Raw genomic sequence first — 25,381 nt, 5'->3', positions numbered from 1 at the left:
GGTGTCTTGTATATCTTTGGACCAGATGAACTCCCGAAAGGAAAGCATTCTTGTGAAAGAATCTATGTTTACTATAAGGATGGATAGAAGTGGAGAAAGGAGAACCAGGAATTGAGAGACCAGTTACGAGGTTTTCCGGGGCACCTGGGTGGCTCAGTTGGTTGAGTGTCTGACTTCCGCTCAGGTCATGATCCTGCAGTTCGTGGGTTTGAGCTCTGTGTTGGGTTCTCTGCTGTCAGTGCAGAGCCTGCTTTGGATCCTCTCTCTCTCTCTCTCTCTCTCTCTCTCTCTCTCCCTCTCCCCCCCCTCCCCCACTCGCTCTCTGTCTCTATCAAAATAAATTAAAAAAAAGTGGTTTTCATAACTCAGGTTGAGGACTTAAGTGGGTCTGAAATGGATCACTGTGAAGAAAGTTCAGGAGGATTTTAGGTAAAATGCCTAGGAGTGGGTGACCAATTAGAAGTGGGAGATGAAGGGGGCGCCTGGGTGGCTTAGTCAGTTGAGCGTCCGACTTCAGCTCAGGCCGTGATCTCATGGTTTGTGAGTTCAAGCCCTGCGTCGGGCTTTGTGCTGAGAGCTCAGAGTCTGGAGCCTGCTTTGGATTCTGTGTCTCCCTCTCTGTTCCTCCCCTGCTCGCTCTCTCTCTCTCTCTCTCTCTCTCTCTCTCTCTTTCTCAAAAATAATAAACATTAAAAAAAAGAAAAAGAAGTGGGAGATGAAGTGAGAATAGGCTTGTAGATAATTCTTTGTGTTCTGGGCTACTGTATATATATATGGTGATGCCATTACTATTAACCAATCTGGGAAGGTTAGGAAAAGAACACTTTGGGGGAGTGGACTAGAGATGGTAAGTTGATTTTTGACATGCTGAGTCTGAGATAATCTAGAATATGGAGGTAAAATGGCCCGTTGTACATTTGGAAGTTGTGTCTGGAGGTTAGGATTGGAAATAAAGACTTGAAAGTATCAAATATGATGGCTGATATTATAGATGAGATTGTCCAAGTGGAGGTTATTAGACAGGGGTAAGAAAAGTGGGCTGAAAGAAAAGCCAGTATTTAAATATGGATGGTGGAAGAAAAGTCAAGTGGAAGGGGCCAAAAAAGAAGGTTTATAAATAGAGGTGAAAATTTTATGCAAGAGAGTTTTTTTTTTTAATGTTTATTTATTAATTTTTGAGAGAATGAGAGAGAGAGCAGGGGAGGGGTAGAGAGAGAGGGAGACAGAGGGTCCGAAGCAGGCTCTGTGCTGACAGCAGAGAGCCTGACACAGGGCTCAAACTCCCGAACTATGAAATCATGACCATAGCAGAAACCAAGAGTCAGATGCTTAACCCACTGAGCCGCCCAGGCGCCCCTGGAAGATAGTTTTAATAAAGATCATTGGTATCCAGTATTATAGACTAGTTGAGAAAAATGCAGATTTTGTAATAAGTTACCACTGGTGACCTTAGAGCAATTTCACTTGAATGGTGAGTATGGAAGTCAGATTGCAGTAGGGTGAAACAAGGGTGAAACAAGTGGCTTTGAATACTTTTTCTTCTGTGAGTATAAGCTCCTTCCCAATGACTGCAAAGTCACTAAGGTATGGTATCTGGCATGTAAGAAGTGTTTAATAAATGGCCACGAGTAACTGAAAGATCAGAGAGGAAAATCGAAGGTACAAATATCTTTGAAAGTAAACCAGAAGAAAGTTGAAGGAACTCATGCTTGCTGTTCTCTTTCTGTCTCAGGTAGAACGCCAAGAAATAGTGTCTCCCTAGCTTGCTTACCTTAGAGCATAGCTGTGAGGAAGCAATGTAGGAATAGATGTGAGAGCATTCTTAAACTAGGAACTGCTGAATCAAATGGAAGGGAGTAATACTTTTCATTTCTGGCATTTTAATTTTGAAATCAGGGACTTCAAATCAGATGCGTTTTGGTTCTCACCAACTCAGAACCTGTTTGCTTCCTTAACAACTGCTAATTTAACGTCTCTTAGATGTGTGATTTGTAGGAGCTAGGCTTTGGAAACAAATGGTCCTGGGTTAGAGTCCATTTTTCTCTACTTGTTAGCCATGTAATTTCCATTGTTTTACTTTTCCACCTCAGAGTTTTATCTGTGAAATTGGAAGTAGAAATTACTTGACAGACATGTTACAACTGAGTACACATAAAGTACCTAGAATTGTCATAGGTATTCACATTACCTGGGATGTTCATCCCAGCCTCATATGTTCAGCCAGCCTTGTTCCATCTTCACATAAAATAATGCTAGGTAAAAGTACTATCTTATATTGAACCAAATCTAATCTTGCTGCTTGTTATTATTATTCATTGATCTAGTTCTTATCTCTAGACCTGTGCACATTTGGTATCTCTTCACAGTGATAGCACTTCAGATATTTTAACACTATCATATTCTCCCTGACTCCTTTTCAGACAAAATACCTTCAGCTTCATTGACACTTATGATACGGTTTTTAGATCCACCATCATCCTGGCTTTAAATGTGTTCTAGTCTCATTACTCTAGATGTAGTTTGACCTATGTCTAGGAATTAGCCTGACCTTTCCTAGAGGAGGAAAATGAGATTAATGAGAAACTTTTTTTGAGATAAAACTTTAATTTTAATGGGTCAAAATTAAAGTGTAATTTTAATATTTCATACACTAAAATATACTCTTGTTAATGGCATTTATAAAGTGATTGCCTTTAGTCTGCTTTAAGATAAATTACTTGTGACTGTTTTTTTCCCCTTTTAAAAATAAATCTCTATAGCCCTCAGTATTATCTAGCACTAGTGTGTTGTGATTCATTAATAAGAATGAGAAAATAAACCGTTTTCTTAAAGTTTATTTATTTATTTGGAGAGAGAGAGGGAGAGAGAGAATTCGATTGAGGGCCTGATCTCATGAACCATGAGATCATGACCCAAGCTGAAATCAAGAAATCAAGGGGAGCCATCCAGGCACCCCTAGTAAAGTAAACTATTGAAATAAAATGTCAAGATTCAGTTTTTCAGTGTAATACAAAGCATACTATTTGTTGTCCATTCACCAGCCATCACCCACTTCCTTCCTTGCAGGCACCCAGTTTTGTTTGGTTGGTTACTCCTCTTGTACATGACTTGGAAAAGTCCTTAATAGTGTAAAGCTAATCCTCCTCTACCTAGTAGTGATTTGTTTAGGAAAGAACATAAGAACCAAGACTGGTCACATGTCAGGAAAAGTCAGGTTAGGTAGCTTCTAGGAAAGTCTTCCTTGCACCTAAAATGAGAGACACAGCAGGAAACTTCCCTTTCTGCTGGGCAACAATATGTGTCTGATATGCTGGCCTTGAAGTATGGCAGAGTATCTGTGACTATGAAGGGAATTATCCTGAGGGCCATACTGAGTCTGACTGAGAAGACTCAGCCAGAGCCTAGATGTCAGTCAGTTACCTTAGAACCACCATAATTTCACTTCTTGTTGTTTATGGTAAGTTTCTTTATTGTTTAAACCAGTTGACTATAACATGCTGTTTTAGTTTAGTTTAGGGTAGCCCTGATGTTAAAGAACAAAATATTTGAAAGTCTGCTATACAGAAAAGTAGACACTTTGTGGAAGGCCCATTAAGATATAATGATGAGCGGTGCCAGGGTGACTTGGTTGGTTGAATGTCTGTCCAACTTCAGCTCAGGTCGTGATTTCGCGGTTTGTGAGTTTGAGCCCCACATCAGGCTCTGTGCTGGCAGTGCAGAGCCTTCTTGGGATTCTCTCTCTCCTCTTTCACTCAAAAATTAAAATAAACATTAAAAAACAGAGATGTAATGATGAGTCTCATTGATTTTAAGATCACATTAGAATTATATTCGGGTCAAAAACTTCATGGGTATTCTCAACTACTGAATGTTCAGACTATGAACAAAACAGGCAAAAACATTTCTGTACTGCAGTAACTGATGCAGATTTAATTACCCAGTTAGTCAAGAGTTGAGCTAATTATCAATTCTGATAGGGGCCCTTTCTTTCCATTTAAGAAGTTCAAAATTGACTACATCTTAAGGAATTGGATGTTGTCTTACTCTGAAGTAACATCAAGTTATAAGCATGGCTTTTTGCAGGTTTATCATGCAAAATACGGCATGTCTTATTTATCCAAAAAAATTCCATGCCTGATACACATTAGAAACACCCTTTCCTTCTTTTAACAATAGAAGCTATTTTATAAAATTTTAGATAGCACTTTTTAGTAAAGGGAGCTAAAGAATATGAAAAGTGTTCTTTTCTGAGTCATCACTTGGACTTTAAAATAGTTACAAGTTTTAGTATTTTTGTCTCCACCCTTCTACAGTTTAGAAAGATATGAATCATTTTCTTTAGTATTTCCCAAATGATAGCTGCTTTGAAAGGGAAGTGGTGTATGTGGTCCCAGTTTGTGTGTGAAATAACTAGCATACACTTTACTTACTGATTTTACTGCACTTTGTGGGAATCCTTTGGACGTCTCACGTAATTATTGGTTATAAACGTAAACATTGGGTAACCATAGCAACTTATTCTTAAATTGAAAAGTTTCTCCAGTTTTTAAAGGGATATTATTTATCCCAGTGTCACCACATTGTAGAAACCAGAATGAATTGCAAATAACCTCTCCTTAGTTTTTTTTTAAAGGAGGGCAGAAATTCAGCCTGTTTAAAAATCGTACACTCTGCTAATTTGCAATATTGGACATAAGTTGTCTTTGATGCAGTTGCTGAGAAATAATTATGTAAATAATAACATAAAATTATATTTCAGAGAATGTGCTTATCCTGGGCCTGGTGGGACATAAGTCATATGCCAGAGATTCTGCTATTAACATACATCCCAGCCAAAAAATTATACTAATCAGAGATCAAATAAGGTGTTTAGCAGTAACACAGCTTAAATAACTAGTTCATTCTAGCCTTCAGTCTGATAAATACTTTTGCTTAATTTCAAACTACTTCTTGAGGTAATCAAAATTATGAAGAAAATAATCTAACTTTTAAAAAGGTTGCTTAAATACAGTACTACATACTTGACAACAGAATGGTTTCCTCCCCTTTCTCTGTTACTTTTGGCATACTGAGTGTACTCTAGAAAACAACCTAAATTGTTATATTCGTCTTGTTAAATTTTTTGCTTGCATACTTTTTGAAGGAAGTAATTATTTCTTTTAAGACTCAAATCTAAAATTTTTTTAATGTTTATTTTTGGGAGGGGGGGTGAGACAGCATGAGTGGGGGAGGGGCGGAGCAAGTGGGAGAATCTGAAGCAGGCTTCAGGCTCTGAGCTGTCAGCACAGTGCCCGATGTGGGGCTCAACTCACGAGCCATGAGGACTCAAATCTAAAAACAGTCATTTAAATATTGATTTAGACCTTAACGTCTCATGTATAACTCTTGAATCTCTACTCTTTTCAGGAAGTCCATTCCATTTCCTGTCTTAATTGAAACTGTGTTTTCATAAGTACATTCTTCTCCAGAGGTCTGCTCAAGTATTATTGTTCCTCTGCTCATAGCCAGTATATCTTGGGAATGTGTGTGTGAGTGTGTGTGTGTCTGTGTGTGTAGGAGGATGGGAAGCGGCGTCAACATTCTTCTAGTCGTCCACTATAGCTATTGAATGTTACAAGTCTACCTCTCTATAAAAAATCTTTTGAAGCACATGCCATCTGGCTAGGTGACTCCTGTTTTTTGTTGCTATTGTCTGTCAAATCTCACTCCGCAGTTCTACATCTGGGTCAGAGTTATATCAGTTACCTACATGATTTCATTTCTTTGTAGATGACATTTTGAATATCATACTTCCCAGTATACCAACTTCCACACCAGCGATACTCTCCACTTGGCTCTAACCATATACTCCACTAAGCACATCCCACAATTTGTTTCTTGTACTGAAACTACCTGCACTTCTGTATTTTTATTATTATCCAGCCTAGACCTCATGACCCATTACTTTCAGCTGCTAAACATTCACTTATTCCTTTTCAACTTTATACTTTCACTTCCACTTACCTACATCAACCCTTCCTTCTTGCTTCAGAAGACAAAGATCTTCTGTTCATAACTCAAGGTAATTTTTCACCTCCATACTACAACCCCCTTTTTTCTGCATCTGTGAGATCTTCCTTCCCCAGTTATTCTTTTTGTTTGTTTGTTTTTTAGTTATTCCCCGTTTTTAATCTTTTCTTTTTTGACGATACTGTCTTCTAATCTGTGAACACAGGATATCTTTTTGTTTATGTCATTTTAATTTTTTCATCCGTGTTTTGTAATTTTTTAATGTACAAGTCTTTTACTTTTCTAGTTAAGTTTATTACCAATTATCTTATTGTTTATGATGCTATTGTAAATGAGACTATTTTCTTAATTTCCTTTTCAGATAGTTTATTCTTAGTGTATAGAAATGCAACTGATTTGGTTAATATTTGTATCCTGCACCTTTACTGAATTAATTAATTCTAAGGGTTTTTTTTGTGTGCAATCTAAAGGGTTTTGTACAAAGTTTATGTCTTCTGCACACAGAATACTTCTTTCTTTCTGATTTGGATGCCATTTATTTCTTTTTCTTGCCTAATTGGTCTGGCTAGAAAATTCAGTACTATGTTAAATAAATGTAATGAGAGAGCGCATCTTTGCCATGTTTCTGATCTTAGAGGAAAAGCTTTCAGTTTTTCACCACTGAATTTGTGGACTTTTCGTATATGGTCTGTATTATGTTAAGGTACTTTCCTTCTGTTCCTAGTGTGTTGCAAGTTTTTATCATGAAAAGGTGTTGAATTTTTTCAAATGTTTTTTTCTGTATCTATTGAGGTGATTGTGTCATTTTTTTAATCCTTCATTCTGTTAATACCATGTGTTAACTCATTTTTGTATGATGAACCATGATTTCATGTCAGGCATAAGTCCCACTTTGTCATGGCGTATGATGTTTTTAATGTAATGTTGAATTTGGTTTGCTAGTGTTTCGTTGACACTTTTTGTATCTGTGTTTGTCAGGAATTCTGTTTTCGCTTATAATTTTCTTTTTTTGTAGTGTCTTTGTCTGGTTTGGTATCGGGGTGATTCTGGCCCATAAAATGAGTTCAGAAGTGTTCCTTTTCAATTTTTTTGGAAGAGTTTGAGAAGGATTGGCATTAATTATTTAAGTGTTTGGTATAATTCACCAGTAATGCCATTTGGTCCTGAGCTTTTCATTGTTGGAGGTGTTTGATTACTGATTCAGTCTTTTTCTATTCATGATTCAGTCTTTGGTAGGTTGTATGTTTCTAGGAATTCATCCATTTATTTTAGGTTACTCAATTTCTTGGCATTATAATTGTTCATAGTAATCCCTTATCCTTCCCACCCACCCCTCCGCCCCTTCCCCCCTTTCCTGTGGCATCAGTTATAATGTCTCATCTCCTTTTTCACTTTTGGTTTCATTTGAGTTCTCTGTTTTTCCTAGTCTAGCTAAAGTTTTGACAATTTAATATTTTCAAATAACCAATCCAGCTTTTTCCCCCTTATTTCATTTAGTTCTGCTCTAATCATTATTTTCTTCCTTCTGCTAACTTTGGGTTTAGCTGCTGCTTTTTCTAGCTCCTTCAGGTGTAAAGTTAGGTTATTTGAGGTCTTTCTTTTCTTTTTTTTTTTAGTAGCTACCATTTTTATAGTACAAGATGTTTTAAGCCCCTTTCATGTGTTCTCAACAATCTTATGAGGCTCCATCATTATTCTCACTTAAATTTGGGGAAACAGATACAAAGAGGCTATATGACTTAATAAAGGTCACACAGCTAAAAAATATTGGTAGAAAAGGAGAGGTTTACTTTTTGCTCTTTCTACTTCCCATTGTTTGACTTTTTTCTTTTCCTGCAAAGTATCATCTGAATGATAACTTATGCAATATGGTTTCAAAGTTGGCACTTTTAACTATAATGGTATCTTTATTTTGTGTGTAATAGTTGTTCAATAAGTGTTTATTGAATGAAGAAATGAATGAAAGTATGGGTGAATGAAATGACCCCAGAAATCTGGAATAAAATTCCAGAGACCTAAGTTTAGTGCCAACCCTGTGCCTGACATTGAGGTCTTTCTTTTTTAATATAGGTGTTTATCAAAATAAACTTCCCTCTTAGTACTGCTTTTTTTTACATCCCATAAGTTTTGGTATGTTGTGTTTCTGTTTTTGTCTCTAGATACTGAGATATTTCTAACTTGCCTTTTGATTTCTTCTTTGATCTGTTGGTTTTTCAAGAGTGTGTTATTTAATTTCCACACATTATTTTTCCAGTATTCCTTTTGCTATGGATTGTTAGTTTCATTCTGTTTTGGTCAGAAAAGATATTTGGTATGATTTCTTCTTAAAATTGTTGAAATTTGTTTTGTGACCTAAGATGTCAACTTATCCTGGAGAATGTTCTTTGTGTGCTTGAGAACAATGTGTATTCTGCTACTGTTGGGTGGAATGTTCTGTTAAGCCCATTTGGTCTATAGTGTTCAAGCCAACTATTTTCTTGTTGATTACCTGTCATATGTTCTATCCATTATTGAAAATGGGATATTGAAATCTGCTACTATTATTATTATATTGCTGTCAAGTTTTTCCTTTAGTTCTGTCAGTGTTTGCTAAATCTATTTAGATGCTCTAATGTTGGTGTGTGTATTTCTCTTCCTAGTTTTGTCATTATATAGAGTCCTTTGTCCCATTTGACACTTTTTGACTTAGAGTCTATTTTGTCTGATGAAGTTTAGCCACCCTGTTCTTTTTTTTGTTACCATTTACATGGAATAACTTTTCCATCCCTTCACTTTCAGCCTACATGTGCCCTTAAATCTAAAGTTAGTCTCTTGTAGACCACATAGAGTTGGATCTTTTTTTTTAATGTTTATTTATTTATGGGGAGGGGGAGAGGGAGGGAGGGAGAGAGAGAGAGAAAGAGGAAGAGAGGAAGAGGGAGACAGAATCCCAAGCTGACAGCACAGAGCCTGATACAGGACTCAAACTCACAAACTGTGAGATCATGACCTGAGCCGAAATTAAAGAGTCGGACACTTAACCAACTTGAGCCACCCAGGAGCCCTGGATCTTGGTTTTTTAAAATCCATTCAGTCATACCATATCTTTTGATTGGTTAGTTCTTTTTTGAAAATCAAGTTCTTTAGCCTTCTACGTGTTTATCTTGATCTTTGCCTTTTTTCCCCTTAGCCCTTTTTGGGTTGAATATTACCCAACTTATTCTTTTCTCAGAGCTAATTTTATTGAAGAAATCTAATCGATGGTCACTACCACTACTTTTGGTACCTTCCTTTCATGAATCAACCTATTCTTATCAGAAAAGGGACATAAAGTTATAAAATGCCAGAACTGAAAACAACTTGATCAATTTCATTTGCTTCAACAGCAAAACAAAGGTGCCTAAAGAAATGAAGTAATGTGCTGACAGATAGCTAGTCAACTTTTGTTAACTTCAACTTATGAATTCTGTATGGAACCCTAGTGTATGTGAAGAGACCTTTGAATACTGAAGAAAATGGGACCTAAGAAGTTCATGTACTTTGTTTCATATGAAAATAATGTTGTTGCCTTCAAGCCAGGGCTAATACTGTGAAAAATTAGAGAGATGTATGTGTTTTTAGGGAAGAAACAAAGGCGAAAAGAAAGAGAACTAGTGAACCATTCAAGTTATGACAGAAATATTTAGGAACAGTCAACTAAGGCTGTTGTGATTATTTTACTATGAAGCAGTCTAACAATAACAGTGTGTGTTCATATTATTGACTCCGAGCCATCATAATAATCGATGTTCTTTTCTGTAAGACAGTGATGTAGGTAGCATATTTTAAGTTTCTGTCTAGAACAGTTAAACTTTTAAAAAGTTAGTCTTTATAGGTCTAAACCAGTGTTGTGTAATACGATAGTCACTAGGCAGATATGGCTGGCTGATGTAACTGAGGAACTGAATTCTTGATTTAGTTTAATCTAAATTTTAAGAATACATGATTTAGTTACTGGAACTTAAAAAATACGTTTGTGGGGTGCCTGGGTGGCTGACAGCTCAGAGCCTGGAGCCTGCTTCAGATTCTGTGTCTCTCTCTTTCGCTGCCCTTTCCCCACTCATGCTCTCTCAAAAAATGAGTAAATGTTAAAAAATATATATATGATTGTAACAACTCAGGCACATGTATTTACATTCTCAACTGTAAATTTTTTGATCTCTAAATACAGATCTATTATTTCCAATGAAAATTTAATGTTCACATTGAGATATGCTTTAAGTATAAAATATGCAACAAATTTTGAAGGTGATAAAAAATGTAAAATATCCAATAACTATATTAATTACAAGCTGAAATGATAATATTTAGGATCTATTTAATTACATAAAATACTGCTATTATTAATTTTCACCATTTTAAAACGTATTTACTAGAAAATTTTAAAGTATGTGGCTTATTTTTTATTTCTGTTTGGCACTTGTCTACTCTTTGAGTAACTAAACTATTAGTCTGGCATTGTAAATAGTTTTTTTTAAATGTTTATTTATTTATTTATTTATTTATTTATTTATTTATTTATTTATTGGGAGGGAGAGAGAGAGAGAATGTGCACACTAGTGGGGAGGGGCAGAGAGAGAGGGAGAGAGAATCCTAGGCAGAGAATCTGTGCTGTCAGCTGTCAGCACAGAGCCTATTGCAGGGCTTGATCCTCCAACCATGAGATGATGACCTGAGCTGAAATCAAGAGCCAGTGCTTAACTGACTGGGCCACCCAGAAGCCCCTGTAAATAGTATTAATGTTAAATAAAACTAACAAATAAAATGGTTTGAACGATTTTCTTAGAAATGTAATCGTCAAGAGGAGGTTTTGGTTAGATATTCTAGCTAGTTGACTGTTGGTTTGAGAAAGCACCCTTCCAATAAATCAGAGGAAAAAGTAGCAACAATGAAGTTTATGAACAGTTTCATAAAAGCCATCATTTTTTTAAGAGAATGGACAATTAGAAGATATCTTTATGTACCAATTACAATTGTTAATATGCTATACTCTTACCAATGACTTAATTAGTAGCAGGTTTTTCTTATACTTCATATTTAGGTCTCTGTATATACTACTTTTTACTATCACTTGTGTTCTTGTACTGGTTAATTTTTCTTGTGTACCTCATTTAGGCTATATAAGGTCTTCCCCCCCCCCCCCCCCCGCTTTACTGAGGTATAATTGACAAGTAAAAATTGTATTACTTAAGGTGTACAATGTGATAATTTGAAATACATATCCATTGTGAAATGGTTACTACTATCAAGCTAAAAGTATGTTTATTAATACATCCGTCACCTCTCATAGTTACCTTTTTTGTTTCTTTTGTGGTAAGAACACAAGATATACTCTCAGTAGATTTGAAGTATACAGTACAGTATCGTTAACTGTAGCTGTATGTATAGATCTCCCAAAGTTACTATTCTTAAAACTGAAAGTTTGTACTCTTTGACCAGAGTTTCCCCATCTCTACCTTCAAGCCCCTGGCAGCCACCATTCGACTCTGTTTCTAGGAGTTCAAGTAAGAGGAATCATACAGTATTTGTTTTTTTGTGTCTGGCTTATTTATGCTTATTTTATTAGCATAAATGTCCTCTGTGTTCATCCATGTTGTAGGAAATGGCAGAATTTCTTTGATTTTTATGGCTGAATAATACTCCATTATGTATACATACACCACATTTTTTTTTTTTTTTTTTATCCATTCATCCTTTGACAGACACTTAGGTTGTTTCCATATCTTGTCTTTGTGAATAATGTTGCAATGAACATGGGAGGGTAGATGTCTCTTTGAGATACTGGTTTCATTTTTTTTGGATGTATACCCAGAAGTGAGATTGCAGGATCTGATAGTAGTTTTATATTTAACTTTTTGAGGAAGTGCCATACTGTTTTTGATGGTGGTTGTACCAATTTACATTCAACCAACAGTGTGCAAGGGTTCCCTTTTCTCCACATCCTTATCAACACAAGAGTGCCCTTTCATGTACCTGTGGCCATTTGTATGGCCTTCTTTAGAAAGATATTTATTTAGGTTTTTTGCCCATTAAAAAAAATAAGGTTATTTATATATTTTTTGCTATTGAGTTGTATGCGTTCTTTATATAGTTTGAATATTAATTTATTATTGGATATATATGGTTACAGATAAGATATTTTCTCCCATTCCATTGATTGTCTTTTTATTTTGTTGATAGTTTCCTTTGCTGTGCAGAAGCTTTTTAGTTTGATGTAGTCCCTTTTGTTTCTGTTTGCCTTTGTTGCCTGTGCTTTTGGTGTCATAGCCAAAAAATCATTAGGTTGCATAAGGTCTTTGAATGTGGAGATGATATATGGCATTTCATAATCTCTTGGTGTGTGTATAGTAGAGTGGAAATGTTAATAGGAAATATTTGTTGAATTAGTTGCTATTGTAATTTTGAATGTTTTAGATTAAGGTATTTATGCCAAACATTTTTCAGATTATTTCAATGTACTGAATCTTGGGTAATATGGAACCCAATCTTACCATCCTTTAGGAACTTTTTTATACTCCTCTTTGAATTTAGACAGGTTCAGGATTGTTAACACTTTGTTTTCAAATCATGAGAGTAGATGTTAAGATACATATTTTGGATTAAGATTGGAACCGACTTAGAGCTTGAAGTGTCCTTAGATATGATAGAACAAGTCTTATTACTCATTTTAATACCTTTGGAAACTGAAGAAGGCCTAGATTGCTTAAAGTCTTGCAAGCACTAGTTGCTTGCATAAAACACCTAGGAGTTGTTTGTGGTTACCATCATTTCCCTCACCCCTAAATCCGGTCTATTAGCATGTCCTATAAATCCTATTTCTAAAATATATCTCAGTCTCTGCATTTACATGCCCAGCATCCTAGTTCAGATTACCCACTCTTTGGATTATTTCAACAGTCTCCTGGATTATTTCAACTAGTCCTTTGGCTTCCTTCTTCTCCTCAAATTTGTTCTCTACACTGAAGCCACATAATCTTTTTAAAGCAAATCATCATGACTGCCTAGCTTAAAAATTTCTAATGACTTTTCAATCACTTAGGAAATACAAACTTTATAACTTGGCTTACAAAGTTCTGTATAATCTGAGTTTAACTGTTTCTCCCAACTACATCTGCTCCTCATAGTTACTCATAGTTGCTTACTGCAGCCATGTGGACCTAGTTTTTTTCCAAGAAATTTTTTCCTTCTACAGTTTATTACAGTTTGCAGTATATAATATTTATTTGTATGTAAGCTCCATTAGAATAAGGATTGACTGTTTATTCATAATTTTGTTTCCTTAGCCTAGCAGAAAGCCTGACACATAGTAGATGATGAATAAATACAGATGAATGGATGAGTCATTGTCTGACTGGATGTTACTGAGCCTCTACTTTCCGTATATAAATTGGATAATAGTATCCACAAGACGTGATTGAGGATTCAATGAAAATATATTTGTGATAAATATGTTTCCTTCTCCCTCCACGGATTAATATAGTGGATTTGTTTTTTGAGCTGTTTTCTGGTTAGTTATTTCTATTTCAGTTTGTTGCAGTTAATGTTTATAATCCATTTTAATTTTTGAAAATTTAAGTAGCTATACTGTACTGGAGTATGGATCATTGATTGATGATTGGAGGAAGAGGAAGATTACCACTTAGTGTTAGTTTCAGCTCTGAGTAAAGAGACTCAAAAATCACAAAGACTTATACAAGGTGGAACTTCTCTTTGTAACATAAGAGTTGGGAAGTGGGCAGTCTAGGACTTTTATGGCAGTTCTGTCCCACAAAGTCCTCAGGGACCCAGATCCCCTCTAATATACTGTTCCATCACCCTAGACTCTGGTCCTTATTTGGTTTAAGATGGTGGTGAGTCATCCATGTTCCAGGAAGCAGGGTGGATATACCATTTGTCCTTGTAGGAATAGGCAGTTTTCTGGAAGCCACACAACACCTCTACTTAAAATGCTGGTCACAACTTTGTCTTGTGGCTTCTAGCCACAAGGGAGGCTGAGAAGTATAGACATTGTTCTAGGAGGCCCTGTACTTACCTAAAAATTAAGTCTTCTGGGCAAATGGAATATGGGAAGAATGGATGCAGAATATAGATAGGTCGTAGTAGAACACATCAGAGTAATAATAGGTAACATTAATGCAGTATATGATTGTATTAATGGAAGGGGTAACAATTCATTATACCATTATAATATACCAGTGGGGTCAAACCACTTGAGATCATTGGATAACATTGGTTGTCAGCCATTTTGGAAGTATGGTTGGGTAAACATTTAAAAAGTGGTCTAGTTTGTAAATATATTACATGCAGAGAGTTAATTTGCATGTATTATAAGGATCTTGAATTCATCGTTTTTTAAATATGTAATGTCATTTTTTCAGTGGCTGTACTAATACTGAGGAAGCTAACCAATAACCTAACAAGAGCTACTTAAGATTTTTTCCCCCCTCCTTCTCCCCCATTTTCTTTTAAAATCTGTTCATAGGATTTTTCTAAAATATATGGACAGATGAGGCCTAGCTCAAGAAGATTGTTCAGGATTCTTGAACTATGAGAAATGTTTCTGAAACATGGTTTAAATCCATTTCTTACCATCTCTCACCACAAGCTTTTTATTTTTCAATACTAAGACACTAGCGTGCTCTGCTCTATCCACCCTGAGTAAAATTCCTATTCGATGATAATCAATATGGAGGTCACAGATTTTCAAGAGATAAGATAACTTTGGATTGAATCTGTATGCAGAAAGAAAAAATCACATGTGTCCGAAAAACTTTTGGTGTAACAAAATTAGGAACCAAAAAAAAAAATCTTTTGCGATGTTAAAATATTTTATCGTTATTAAACCAGCTTTCCATTATGTGATTCTTGAAGAGTAGGAGTAAGCTGTTGATAGGATACATTTTAGTATAAAGAATGGAAGGATTATGAAGTTGTCAGAATTATAATTTATTGGCTTATTAAAAACTTAATTTGGCTTAAAAAGTAAATGCCTCAAGATAAAAACCACATCCCCTTACCATTGTTCAATTGAAAAAAAAATTGTTGAACTTAAGTTTGCACTATCTTTGTCAGTAATTTTTTATCATAAATACTTTGTACATTCCTAATGTTTTAAATAGTTACTTACCTGTTTTTTTTTTCCTTTAAGATGTGAATTCCTTGAATTAGGGGTCTGTCTCATTCAGTAGAAGATTTAAAACAGTGCTATATGGTGCTGTTAACTTAAATAATAAAAAATAGTGCAGCAATTATATCAGTTTTTTCATCTTCCTTTGATTATATTGGATATCATGGGCCAGGAATTTTTTTTTTTAACGTTTATTCATTTTCAAGAGACAGAGCGCACGAGTGGGGGAGGGGCAGAGAGAGAGGGAGACACAGAACCAGAAGCAGGCTCCAGGCTCAGAGCTGTCAATACAGAGCTCCATGCGGGGCTCGAACTCACGAACTGTGAGATCATGACTTGAGCCTAAGTCGGACACTTAACCGACTGAGCCACCCAGGCGCCCTAATGAATTTTTTTTTTTTTTACATTTTTTTTTAAGTAGGCTCCATGCCCAACGTGGGACTTGAACTCAGCACTGTGAGATCAAGAGTCTTGTGCTATACTGACTGAGCCAGCTAGGCACCTCATGTGCCAGTTCTCTTTCCTTAGACTGTAAAGTACAGTGAATGTTCAAGAATGGCAAAACCCATAATCCTACTTCTTGCCTAAGTTTACTCCTTCCTCCCCTCCGTAATGCTTACTTAATTCTTGTTTGGTTATTAAGACAAGCTTCTAGCAGTCTCTCCAGAAGCCTGGAAAGGGTAGGGTGAGCGGAGTGTACTTAGCAACTGAATGAGATCTCTAGACATTAGTCTGAATCATCTCACCAGTAGGGGGAGAAATCGACAGTAGTCCTCTCCTCACTACCTTCACATGGGAAATCATTCTACTCCCCTAAATATCCATAATAATAAGATTATCTACATTTTATTTTAAACTTCACTCTGAATAACACTATAAAGTAGATTCTGTTAATGTTCTTTATTAGATGTTGAAGTGAGACCGAGATTAAGTAACTTGCTCAAGGTCACGGTTAGGTTTGTTAGTGCAGAAACTGGATTAGAACACAGGCAGTTTGGCTACAAAGGCTACATTCTCAATCACTGTGCTATTATTGTATTTCTCCTAGGTAAAAATCTTTGAAGATTATTATTCTTATTTTATAAGTGCAAAGACATTTAGGCTCAGGGCATTTAAGTAGCTTGCCCAAGGACACAACTAATAAATAATGGAATCAGAATTTGAATTCCAGGTAGGCTGACCTCCTGAGGCCTTAATTTTAGCTGTCATCCTGTATCATTGGTTTATATCATGTCAACTTCTGCATTTTAAGTTGCTCAACTTCTACACCTTAATGCCTCTTGTGTTTTTGGATTAAAGTAAGTGTATATATATACACACACACTCTTAATATATACACATGAATCCCCTGTTGTCTTTATAATTTTACCACTCTATTCCAGAGTCTTGTGACATAATAGAATTAATTTCATTGAAATTGTTTACAAGTGGGAGAAAGTAGAAGGAAACTGTGTGTGTGTGTGTGTGTGTGTGTGTGTGTGTGTGTGTGTGTGTGTGTAAACATAGTCTCTGCCTTCAAAGAGCTTGTTCTCTGGCTGGGAAAGACCTAAGTACGGAAGTTGACCTAGAACAAGAAATAGGATGTACCTGCTTAAGTCTAAGTAGCTGAACTTACACATTGAATACTTTGGAACGAGTTAAAATTGTCTGTATAAGAAGAGATTTTGTTTGGGGTGCAAAAAACCCCTGAAGACAGAATATAGGATATTGTCACCACAGTGATTTAATTTTTACATATTTCATATATCAAGATGATATTTTTGAGTTAGTCATGTGGAGATAGTTAACATCATTTTGTATGCAAAAATATTTGCATGTCTTTAATTTGGCTTAAAACCATTTTGCTTACTTTAAAATACAACTCTGCAAATTGTTAGCATATTTCAGTATCTTGGTACAATTATGTTAGGATTACATGTTCTTTAATAGATTGATATTTAATGGTTTTTGTTCTTAAATTCTGGCATTTCTTATATTATCCATATCATGTGGATTTTTTTTTCTTTTTGTGTTTTGGTAAGTAAATTAGCTTAAACACATGAGATAACACTAGCCCTGAAATACCCATTTAAAAATAACTTGTTTAAAAAAAATTAAAAAAAAAAATAAATAAATAAAAAAGGGGCGCCTGGGTGGCGCAGTCGGTTAAGCGTCCGACTTCAGCCAGGTCACGATCTCGCGGTCCGTGAGTTTGAGCCCCGCGTCGGGCTCTGGGCTGATGGCTCAGAGCCTGGAGCCTGTTTCCGGTTCTGTGTCTCCCTCTCTCTCTGCCCCTCCCCTGTTCATGCTCTGTCTCTCTCTGTCCCAAAAATAAATAAAACGCTGAAAAAAAAAATTAAAAAAAATAAAAATAAAAATAACTTGTTTAGGAGTATTATGACAATAAATAGTATATTCTTTGTTACCTTAACTTTTCATAGCCATTATAGGTTATCTGTTTTTTAATATTACTTTGACAATCTAGTATAGGTTGCGAAGATCTTGAGAGAGTAGTGGGGTGGGGGTGTGTGCACAAGTGCGTACACTCAGTGGAAGCAGAATAGATTAGAAAGAGCATGTGTTTGGAATTAGACACAAGTTTAGTAATTTGTATGACTGGATAAAATACTTAATTTTTGAGTCAGTTTTTTCCCTCTATTATATGGAAACATAGCAAGGTTATTGTGAGTTTTAAATGAGAATATACAACACTTATTAGCACATCGTAAATGTTCAAAAATAGCTATTATGTTCCTTAATTTAAAAAAAATGCTAGTTGATAGGAGAAAGAACAAAAATTGAAGGGAAACCATAGTATTTGTAATTTTTCTGTTAGAAAATAACTCGCATGCTTAATAAATAAAGAAGGGAAAGCTTACAATAGATTGGTTGTTTTTGACACTTCCTTGTAGCTTTGGGGAAATTAATTTTATAGAGGAAGGAACATCTGACTTTTTTATGTTACCTCGTGCCTTTTTGACATAGAGAAAATGAATACTTAGGGCATTAAACAATAGTTTTATGCCACTATTTAACGGATTTAAGGCTTTATTCCATTTCCAGATGGGAAGGTGGAATTATTTAATTTCTTCAGTGAAATTCAGATGATCCACAGAAGCTTAGAGCTAGGATTTTTACATTATGAAATTTTTGTTTTTTTTCCTTTAAAATATGACATGATTGATTAAATTCAACAACAAATTGTAAATCTTAAATTTCTTTGCTTAAACTTTTTTGTGTTTTTGAAAATAAATGCATCTGGTATATTAAAAATGATCTTGGTAAAAAAAATAAAATCTTAGATATGTGTTTTTCTGTTATCATAAAATATTTCTCCATCTCTTTTATGGGTCCACTGCAGACATTCTTATTGCAGTTGTCATTTATAGGGTTAAACATTTGCTATATTGTAACATACGAAAGCACTTAAGCTGTTTGGAATTGTTTACTTGCTAAAACCAGTGTTAGTCAGCAGAGGCAGTACACCAGATTTCCTTGTGGCTTTTAGTGGAAAATGTTAAAAGCGCACTCATTTTTCAGTTATAGAATTTTTCAGTTTGATCTGGATTAGTCACAGAACTGGCATGAACCTTCTAATTGTGAAGGCTGTCCAAATGCACTATTTTTTTCTCCTGCTAGAGGAAGTTACATCCCCGAGCAGTAGCTCAGATCTCTGGTAAGTGTAACATGTGAGCATTACTAGGCATTTCATCCTGCGGTTCTGCAGTCTTTGCTATTCAGACTGTTGCTCAGTTGGAATGCTTCTGTGGGGCCGATCCTGAGGTTCTGTAGATATTTTTTAAGGACCTACCTATTTGGATGTATCAGTGGCCGTTTTGCAAGATCATCTGGGGAACAGGAAAGCATCTGAAATCTACTGAAAAGGATAACTGTAGCGGTTTTCACAGTGGAAGGAAACTATATTGGCACAGAGCAGATGATTGAATAAAGTAGTTGGCTCAAAGAAGATGCACAGTCTGCTGTTTTTTCCTGTGAATGAAGACTATTTAATGGAAGCTGTATTCATGTGGAGATCAAAGGAAACACTGGAATGATAAACTACTGGGCTTTTCTCTCTCTTTTTTTAAATGAAAAGCCTGAAGCAGTAATTTGAGCTCAAATGCCTTCTAATTCCTTCGCAGCCTGCCTGTTCCGTTAGGATCCTCTGCTAACACTATATCTGCCTGGTGCTGTGCCCTTTTGCTGGAGCAGCCACAGACAACTGCCTGATGGAGAAAGAATGAACGCTCTGCCTTGCTTGTGCTATCGATGGGAATAAAGCTATCTGTGTTTCTTCTTTATATGGGATATCTGGATTAATCAAGCTGTATTCTAGTACCAAGAGTCCTATTGTCTCTTGGGGTCTGACTCATCGCATGTAAATGTACTGCAGCTTTGCTATTAATGCAGAGTGTTGTTGTTTTTTTTCTTTCCCAAACACAGAAAGAATTGTCAACCTCTGAGCTTCATTTTAAGAATTTATGCTGAGCTCTAGATATTTTTTTTTTCCTCTGGATAGTATCTGCTTTAAACCAGAAGCTGAAGAAATGAAGACAAATTAGAAGTGGAAACAGAATAGTGAGATTTTTTTTTTTTTTCCAATTATAAGCAAGTCAGCTACTGGTAACTATATGACCTTGCAGGCAAGAGTGGGTATAGCTATAATCCTCTCTGTCACAGTAGTTGTTTCTCATTTCATTCTGTATTGTGTGGTGTTGTCACCCCAAACAATAATCTTTTTATGCAAGTAAATTTCTATGAGACAGAGAGCAATATGATTATTTTGGTAAGGGAAAATTTTTTTTAGATGAGCTTGTACTGGACTCCGTTTTAGTTAGTGACATGTTGATATGAAATTTCTTTTAAGTATTACAGTAACCCAACAGAAAATAACAGAATTTTGTTGTTTTTAGGAAGTTATGTTATGTAGTCATAATTTTAAACTTCAGTTTTTCTGATAGTACTTACTAACTTTAAAAAACCAGCTGCGCTGTTCAGAGAATGATCCTAAGTGTTGTACAGAAGAGGAGGAAAAACTATTTGTGCTCTTCCAACTGTGACTTTTATCACATAGCTTGGAATTTAGTGTTTTAAAAGAGCGAATGAGTCGAGTGTGTATTGTTGTTTTGGAGGAGGTAGAAGATGAATCTCCTGCATTCATTTCTAAATTGCCACAGGAAAATAAATCCCTACATTCACCACCACCTTCTGGAAGTGTATTGGTAAGATATGAGAGTTTATGTTTATTATCTTCTACTGAACTAATGGGGTAAATTTTATCTTTTAAGAATAAACATAAGGTGGCTTCCACTAGTTTTATTAAAAACCCAAATAAAAGCAGTATAGGTATGTAAATATGATGCAGTATTACTTGTGTATAAAATGGACACAGTTTTGGTTTTTACTTCTTCAGACGTTTAGCTAACATTCTCAGACTTTCCTTACTATGTATTACTCTCTTACAAAGACTTTTTAAAAAATAATTTGAGAATTGTAGTTCTGGCAACCACGTTTCTGTTTTCATTTTGTGGTTTTAAAAAAAGATGTAATGAGAATGAGGAACTGTATGTTTTAGGAAAGGTTTACTACTGCTAGAACACCGAGGCACAACCTTTTCTGTAATGAATTTTATGTATTTACATGCAGCACTTTTATATGAAAAAGAATCAGACTTCCTTAACCTTATTTTTAATGCTGTTGTCAATTGGTTTGTTTGACTAGTATAATATGATACCTTATCAAAAAGACTGTTGTTGATTAAGAAATTGTTATATTTAGACATGCACGTGTTTGCCTCTTCGTGTTATTCAGGTATATGCTATTTTTTGGTCTTTGAATAGTAGTGATTTTCATCAATTGCCAGATTTTCTTTCTTCGGATTTAAATCTGTATAACAGGTAATGCTAACCCATGCAAGTTATTGAATGCCCCAAACAGAACTTTTCAAAAAGGCCCGCCTTCATGGGCATCATTGTGGCCTGGCAATGGCTTGTTTGATGTCCCACAAGTAGATGTTGAGATGTCACACTTGTATTTGGAAGAGACTTTGTTTTTACCATATATATAAACAAAAGGCTTCTACTCAGGTTTGATTGTGTTTATTGTACTACCTAATTTTGGCCATACTGAATTGATTTTTTTTTTTTTTTAATTAGGCCTTTTTTATTCAAGGAGGAATCCTGTACTTTCATACAATTTGACTCAATAAAAGTATTGGTTAATGTCAAAAACAAATTGATTATTGTTGCTAAAGAGAAGAAAAATTTTAGGTTTAAAAATTATGTGGAAATATCTTTAGAATTATCCATGCAGTGTGATTAATATTTTTATTACTCTCTTGTATTTTAGCCATCACTGGTGCAAGCTATATTTAATGGAGATCCTGATGAAGTTCGAGCACTAATATTTAAGAAAGAAGATGTTAACTTTCAGGTAAAACAATTAATTCACTGATACTGGCCTTTAAATCTACTTATAAAAACTCTTTTCTAGAATTATGATTTTGTTTAAAACGACGTAACAGTTCTGTAACAGTTGTTTTAAATGAGGGCAGAGGGTCTTGAAGTAATTGCCTCAAAAGAAGGGGACTGGGTGTATATTCAGGGTAAAAACTATCGCAAGAGGACTAGGAACCAGTGAGGGTCCTTTGTTTCCACAGCTTTTTACTTGGGAATATTTTACACAAAAGTTGAAACAATATTCTGAATACCCACATACACTCCACGTAGATCCAGCAGTGAGAACATTTTGCCACATTTGCTTTCCCTCTCATATTTACACATATTTTATATATAGACACATACGGTTTTTTCTTTTGCTGAATCCATTTGAAAGTAAGTTGTAGACATCGTGACATTTGACTGTTAAATACTTGTATGCATTTTAGATGAGGGTTCTTTTTTGTGAACTCTAAAAGACATTTCTATTAAGCTTATATCTGATTTGATTATGAGATCGAATTTGTTTTCTGTAAATAAGTATGGTAAGCATTATACAGAGACTCATCTGTTTGAGCCCCTCAGTAAAGAAAGACATATTGTTTGAAAAGTCTCCAAACTGAAAGATGTAGTGGATTTGACATTCAGGATTGACATGAGAGACAGTTTTATACAGATTGGGCATATGGATAATTTTCTGTTTCTCTAGTGGCCAGCAGTTTCTTTAATTTACTGAATTGAGGCTAAAGATATATAATTTACTATAGTAAGATCTAATTCATTAATGTGTATATTTTTACGGGAAACATGTTGACAGTACATTCTTCATACATAATTCAGTCCTCTGAATTATTGTGGTGAGGGGGTCATGATTCATAAAGTTGCCATAGCAACACCAAAACAGATGACCTAAAATGATTGGTAGTTCTGCAAAAGCCTGCAAGGTCATCTCAAGCTCTCATCTTTCTTTCATTCTTTCATACAGTACTACTGTGATAATGTTAAGTAGATATAAAAAGTATTAATCTTTTAAAAGTTGGATTATCCAAATAAATTTAATCTTTAGCTAAAATGGTTCATTCTAACATTAGAGTGATCAAAATGCTATTACTACATTTTTTTTAAACCTTCCTAAATGAATTGCCTTTAAATTTATATTTATTGGAAACTTGCACCTAATTCAGGATATATTTATTTATTTTAAATGGAGTGCCTTGTTACTTTACCTAATTGGGGTGTTCTGAAGAGTCTATTTTTTTCTTAGGACAGAAAATAGTTACAGGGGTATAGAGTTAATGAAAAGGAAAAAAATGGCTTTCTGTTCTGTTGAACTCTAGTTTTTTGGGTTTGTTTGCTAGTTTTCTTAATAGTACTAACAAATCTTATCTTGGTGAGAAAGTTTGGACTATAATGCTACTTACCATGATTAATTTCCCTGTCATTATGAAGTCTCATAGCCAACACTGTTTTCTGCTGTATTGATCAAATTATTTTAAATTTTTAAGAATTACTCAGAATCATCTTGAGCATAAGTTTATTCTACTGTGATGTCCTTGGAAACTATTGTGTATGTGTCATTAGTGTGTCACCCCCAAACATTTATGATTTTTAGCCTCTACTTATAGATTCCTTTCTTTACTTGCTTTTAACCACCACTTCTTTTTTTTTTTCAATATATGAAATTTATTGTCAAATTGGTTTCCATACAACACCCAGTGCTCATCCCAAAAGGTGCCCTCCTCCATACCCATCACCCACCCTCCCCTCCCTCCCACCCCCCATCAACCCTCAGTTTGTTCTCAGTTTTTAAGAGTCTCTTATGCTTTGGCTCTCTCCCACTCTAACCTCTTTTTTTTTTTTTTTCCTTCCCCTCCCCCATGGGTTTCTGTTAAGTTTCTCAGGATCCACATGAGAGTGAAAACATATGGTATCTGTCTTTCTCTGTATGGCTTATTTCACTTAGCATCACACTCTCCAGTTCCATCCATGTTGCTACAAAGGGCCATATTTCGTTCTTTCTCATTGCCCTGTAGTACTCCATTGTGTATAGAAACCACAATTTCGTTATCCATTCATCAGTTGATGGACATTTAGGCTCTTTCCATAATAACCACCATTTCTTAACATCTCCTAGCTGGTGCCCTTACTGTGACTTAGGGCAGAACTAAAAGGTTAGTACTTCAAATCAGTAGGCTTTTCTTGAGGGTGGGTGACTTCAGTAGTCTTCAGTGATTCATGGGTTTTTGACAAGTTATTCTACAGCTTCTTTTACGTCTTTTCTCATGTGACTCTTAGTAGTTGAGAGTATTGTCATAATTTTACAATTTGTTAAATCTGATCTGAGTTAAATCTGTGATTGTTGATAGGTAATAAAGTATGTTTAAGCTTTATGTCAGTGCGACAGTGGTGTTTTTTTAAAAATAATTTTATTTAAATAAGTAATTGAGAATAACATCTCTTTGAAACTTATAGTTTTTGAAGTTGTTTTTATCAGTTTTTAGAATGGGTATACAAATTCAGATTTGTTTCTGTACTGTTAAATGAACATTGTATTTTTTTAGATTTATTTTAGTTTCTTCAGTCATGTCCTGAAGTTTTGGATACTGTGAATCACCAAATAGCATTTTTCTTAGTAACATACCTAAATTGATTTTTTTTAATTTTTTTTTTCAACGTTTATTTATTTTTGGGACAGAGAGAGACAGAGCATGAACGGGGGAGGGGCAGAGAGAGAGGGAGACACAGAATCGGAAACAGGCTCCAGGCTCTGAGCCATCAGCCCAGAGCCTGACGCGGGGCTCGAACCCCCGGACCGTGAGATCGTGACCTGGCTGAAGTCGGACGCTTAACTGACTGCGCCACCCAGGCGCCCCCCTAAATTGATTTTTAACAAAACTCTTAATTTAAAATACATGTGTATTATTTGGTTGAGAAGGAAGTCTTCTGTTGTAGAGGCTTAGGTAAGATGATTTCACTAGAAAATGCTGGAGTTCTGGTGGCTCAGTTGCTTAAACGTCCAGCTCTTGATTTTGGCTCAGGTCATGATCTAACGGTTCCTGAGTTTGGGTCCTGTATCGGACTCTGCACTAGCAGCGTAGAGCCTGCTTGGGATTCTCTCTCCCTGCTTCTCCCCTGCTCATGCATGTGCGCTCTCTTCTCTCTCTGTCTCTCTCTCTCTCTCTCTCTCAAATAAATTTTTAAAAATGCTGGAGTTTCATATTTGGAGGCTTTGGGCCACAAGTAATTGAGTGCCTAACTAAATACAGGTTTATTGCTTTTATAATAATTTACTCTAGAGCAAGGCAGTTTGGTTGGTTAAGATCGTACTGTCAGAGCTCTGGGTGAGTGGCTCTGTGAGGCTTTCAGCTTTCTTCTCCTAGTAGAGATGACTGATGCATTTTGTGCTTATGACACACAGCCAAAGAAATGGAAAGGGGACTCTCCCTGTTAAGTTTCCTTTTTCTTTGTATTTTTAATCAAGCAAAACTATCTTTTTCCAAATCCCCTCCAAACTCCCCCTGAGATTGGATTGGTTACTGGCTTACTCTAAACCAATCCACCAGCAAAGGTAGAATGGGATTAGCGTTTTGCTTAGATTAGTCATTGTTTTTCACCTGGTTCATCCCCTGGGACAAGAATAGAGGCTTATCATCACTGGTTATATTACCATTCCATATGTGGAGAAAATTTGCATTTTCATAGGAAGGCATAAAGGGGAAATAGTTGTTTGGGTAGTAACCTAATAGAAGATTTTTGATTGCCTAGAAGCAGTTGAAGTAGCAGACTTTTAGAAAAATAAGTTACCTGGTTA

General features: G+C 35.5%; 1 protein-coding gene across 9 annotated transcripts in view; it reads left to right on the top strand.

Annotated features, from left to right (window-relative positions):
• Positions 1-25,381, top strand: part of ANKRD28 (ankyrin repeat domain 28) — a 199,658-nt gene that overhangs the window by 57,657 nt on the left and 116,620 nt on the right. For 6 of the 9 annotated variants that reach the window (XR_006718746.1, XM_045503681.1, XM_045503684.1 and 3 more), the window contains one exon: positions 21,482-21,565. Coding sequence is in view for 7 of the 9 variants with exons in the window: in XM_045503681.1 (XP_045359637.1) it covers positions 21,482-21,565 (84 nt within the window). In the remaining 2 variants the exon portion in view is untranslated. Of the gene's footprint in view, positions 1-18,793; positions 20,356-21,481; positions 21,566-25,381 lie in introns of those variants that run through there. The other 3 variants (XM_045503679.1, XM_045503683.1, XR_006718745.1) reach the window with 3 other exon arrangements.

This window comes from Leopardus geoffroyi, chromosome C2 (assembly GCF_018350155.1).
Source record: "Leopardus geoffroyi isolate Oge1 chromosome C2, O.geoffroyi_Oge1_pat1.0, whole genome shotgun sequence".
In the NCBI taxonomy this organism is placed as follows: Eukaryota; Metazoa; Chordata; class Mammalia; order Carnivora; family Felidae; genus Leopardus; species Leopardus geoffroyi.
Note: the sequence above shows the minus strand (reverse complement) of the source record. Positions and strands in the feature narration are given on the sequence as shown.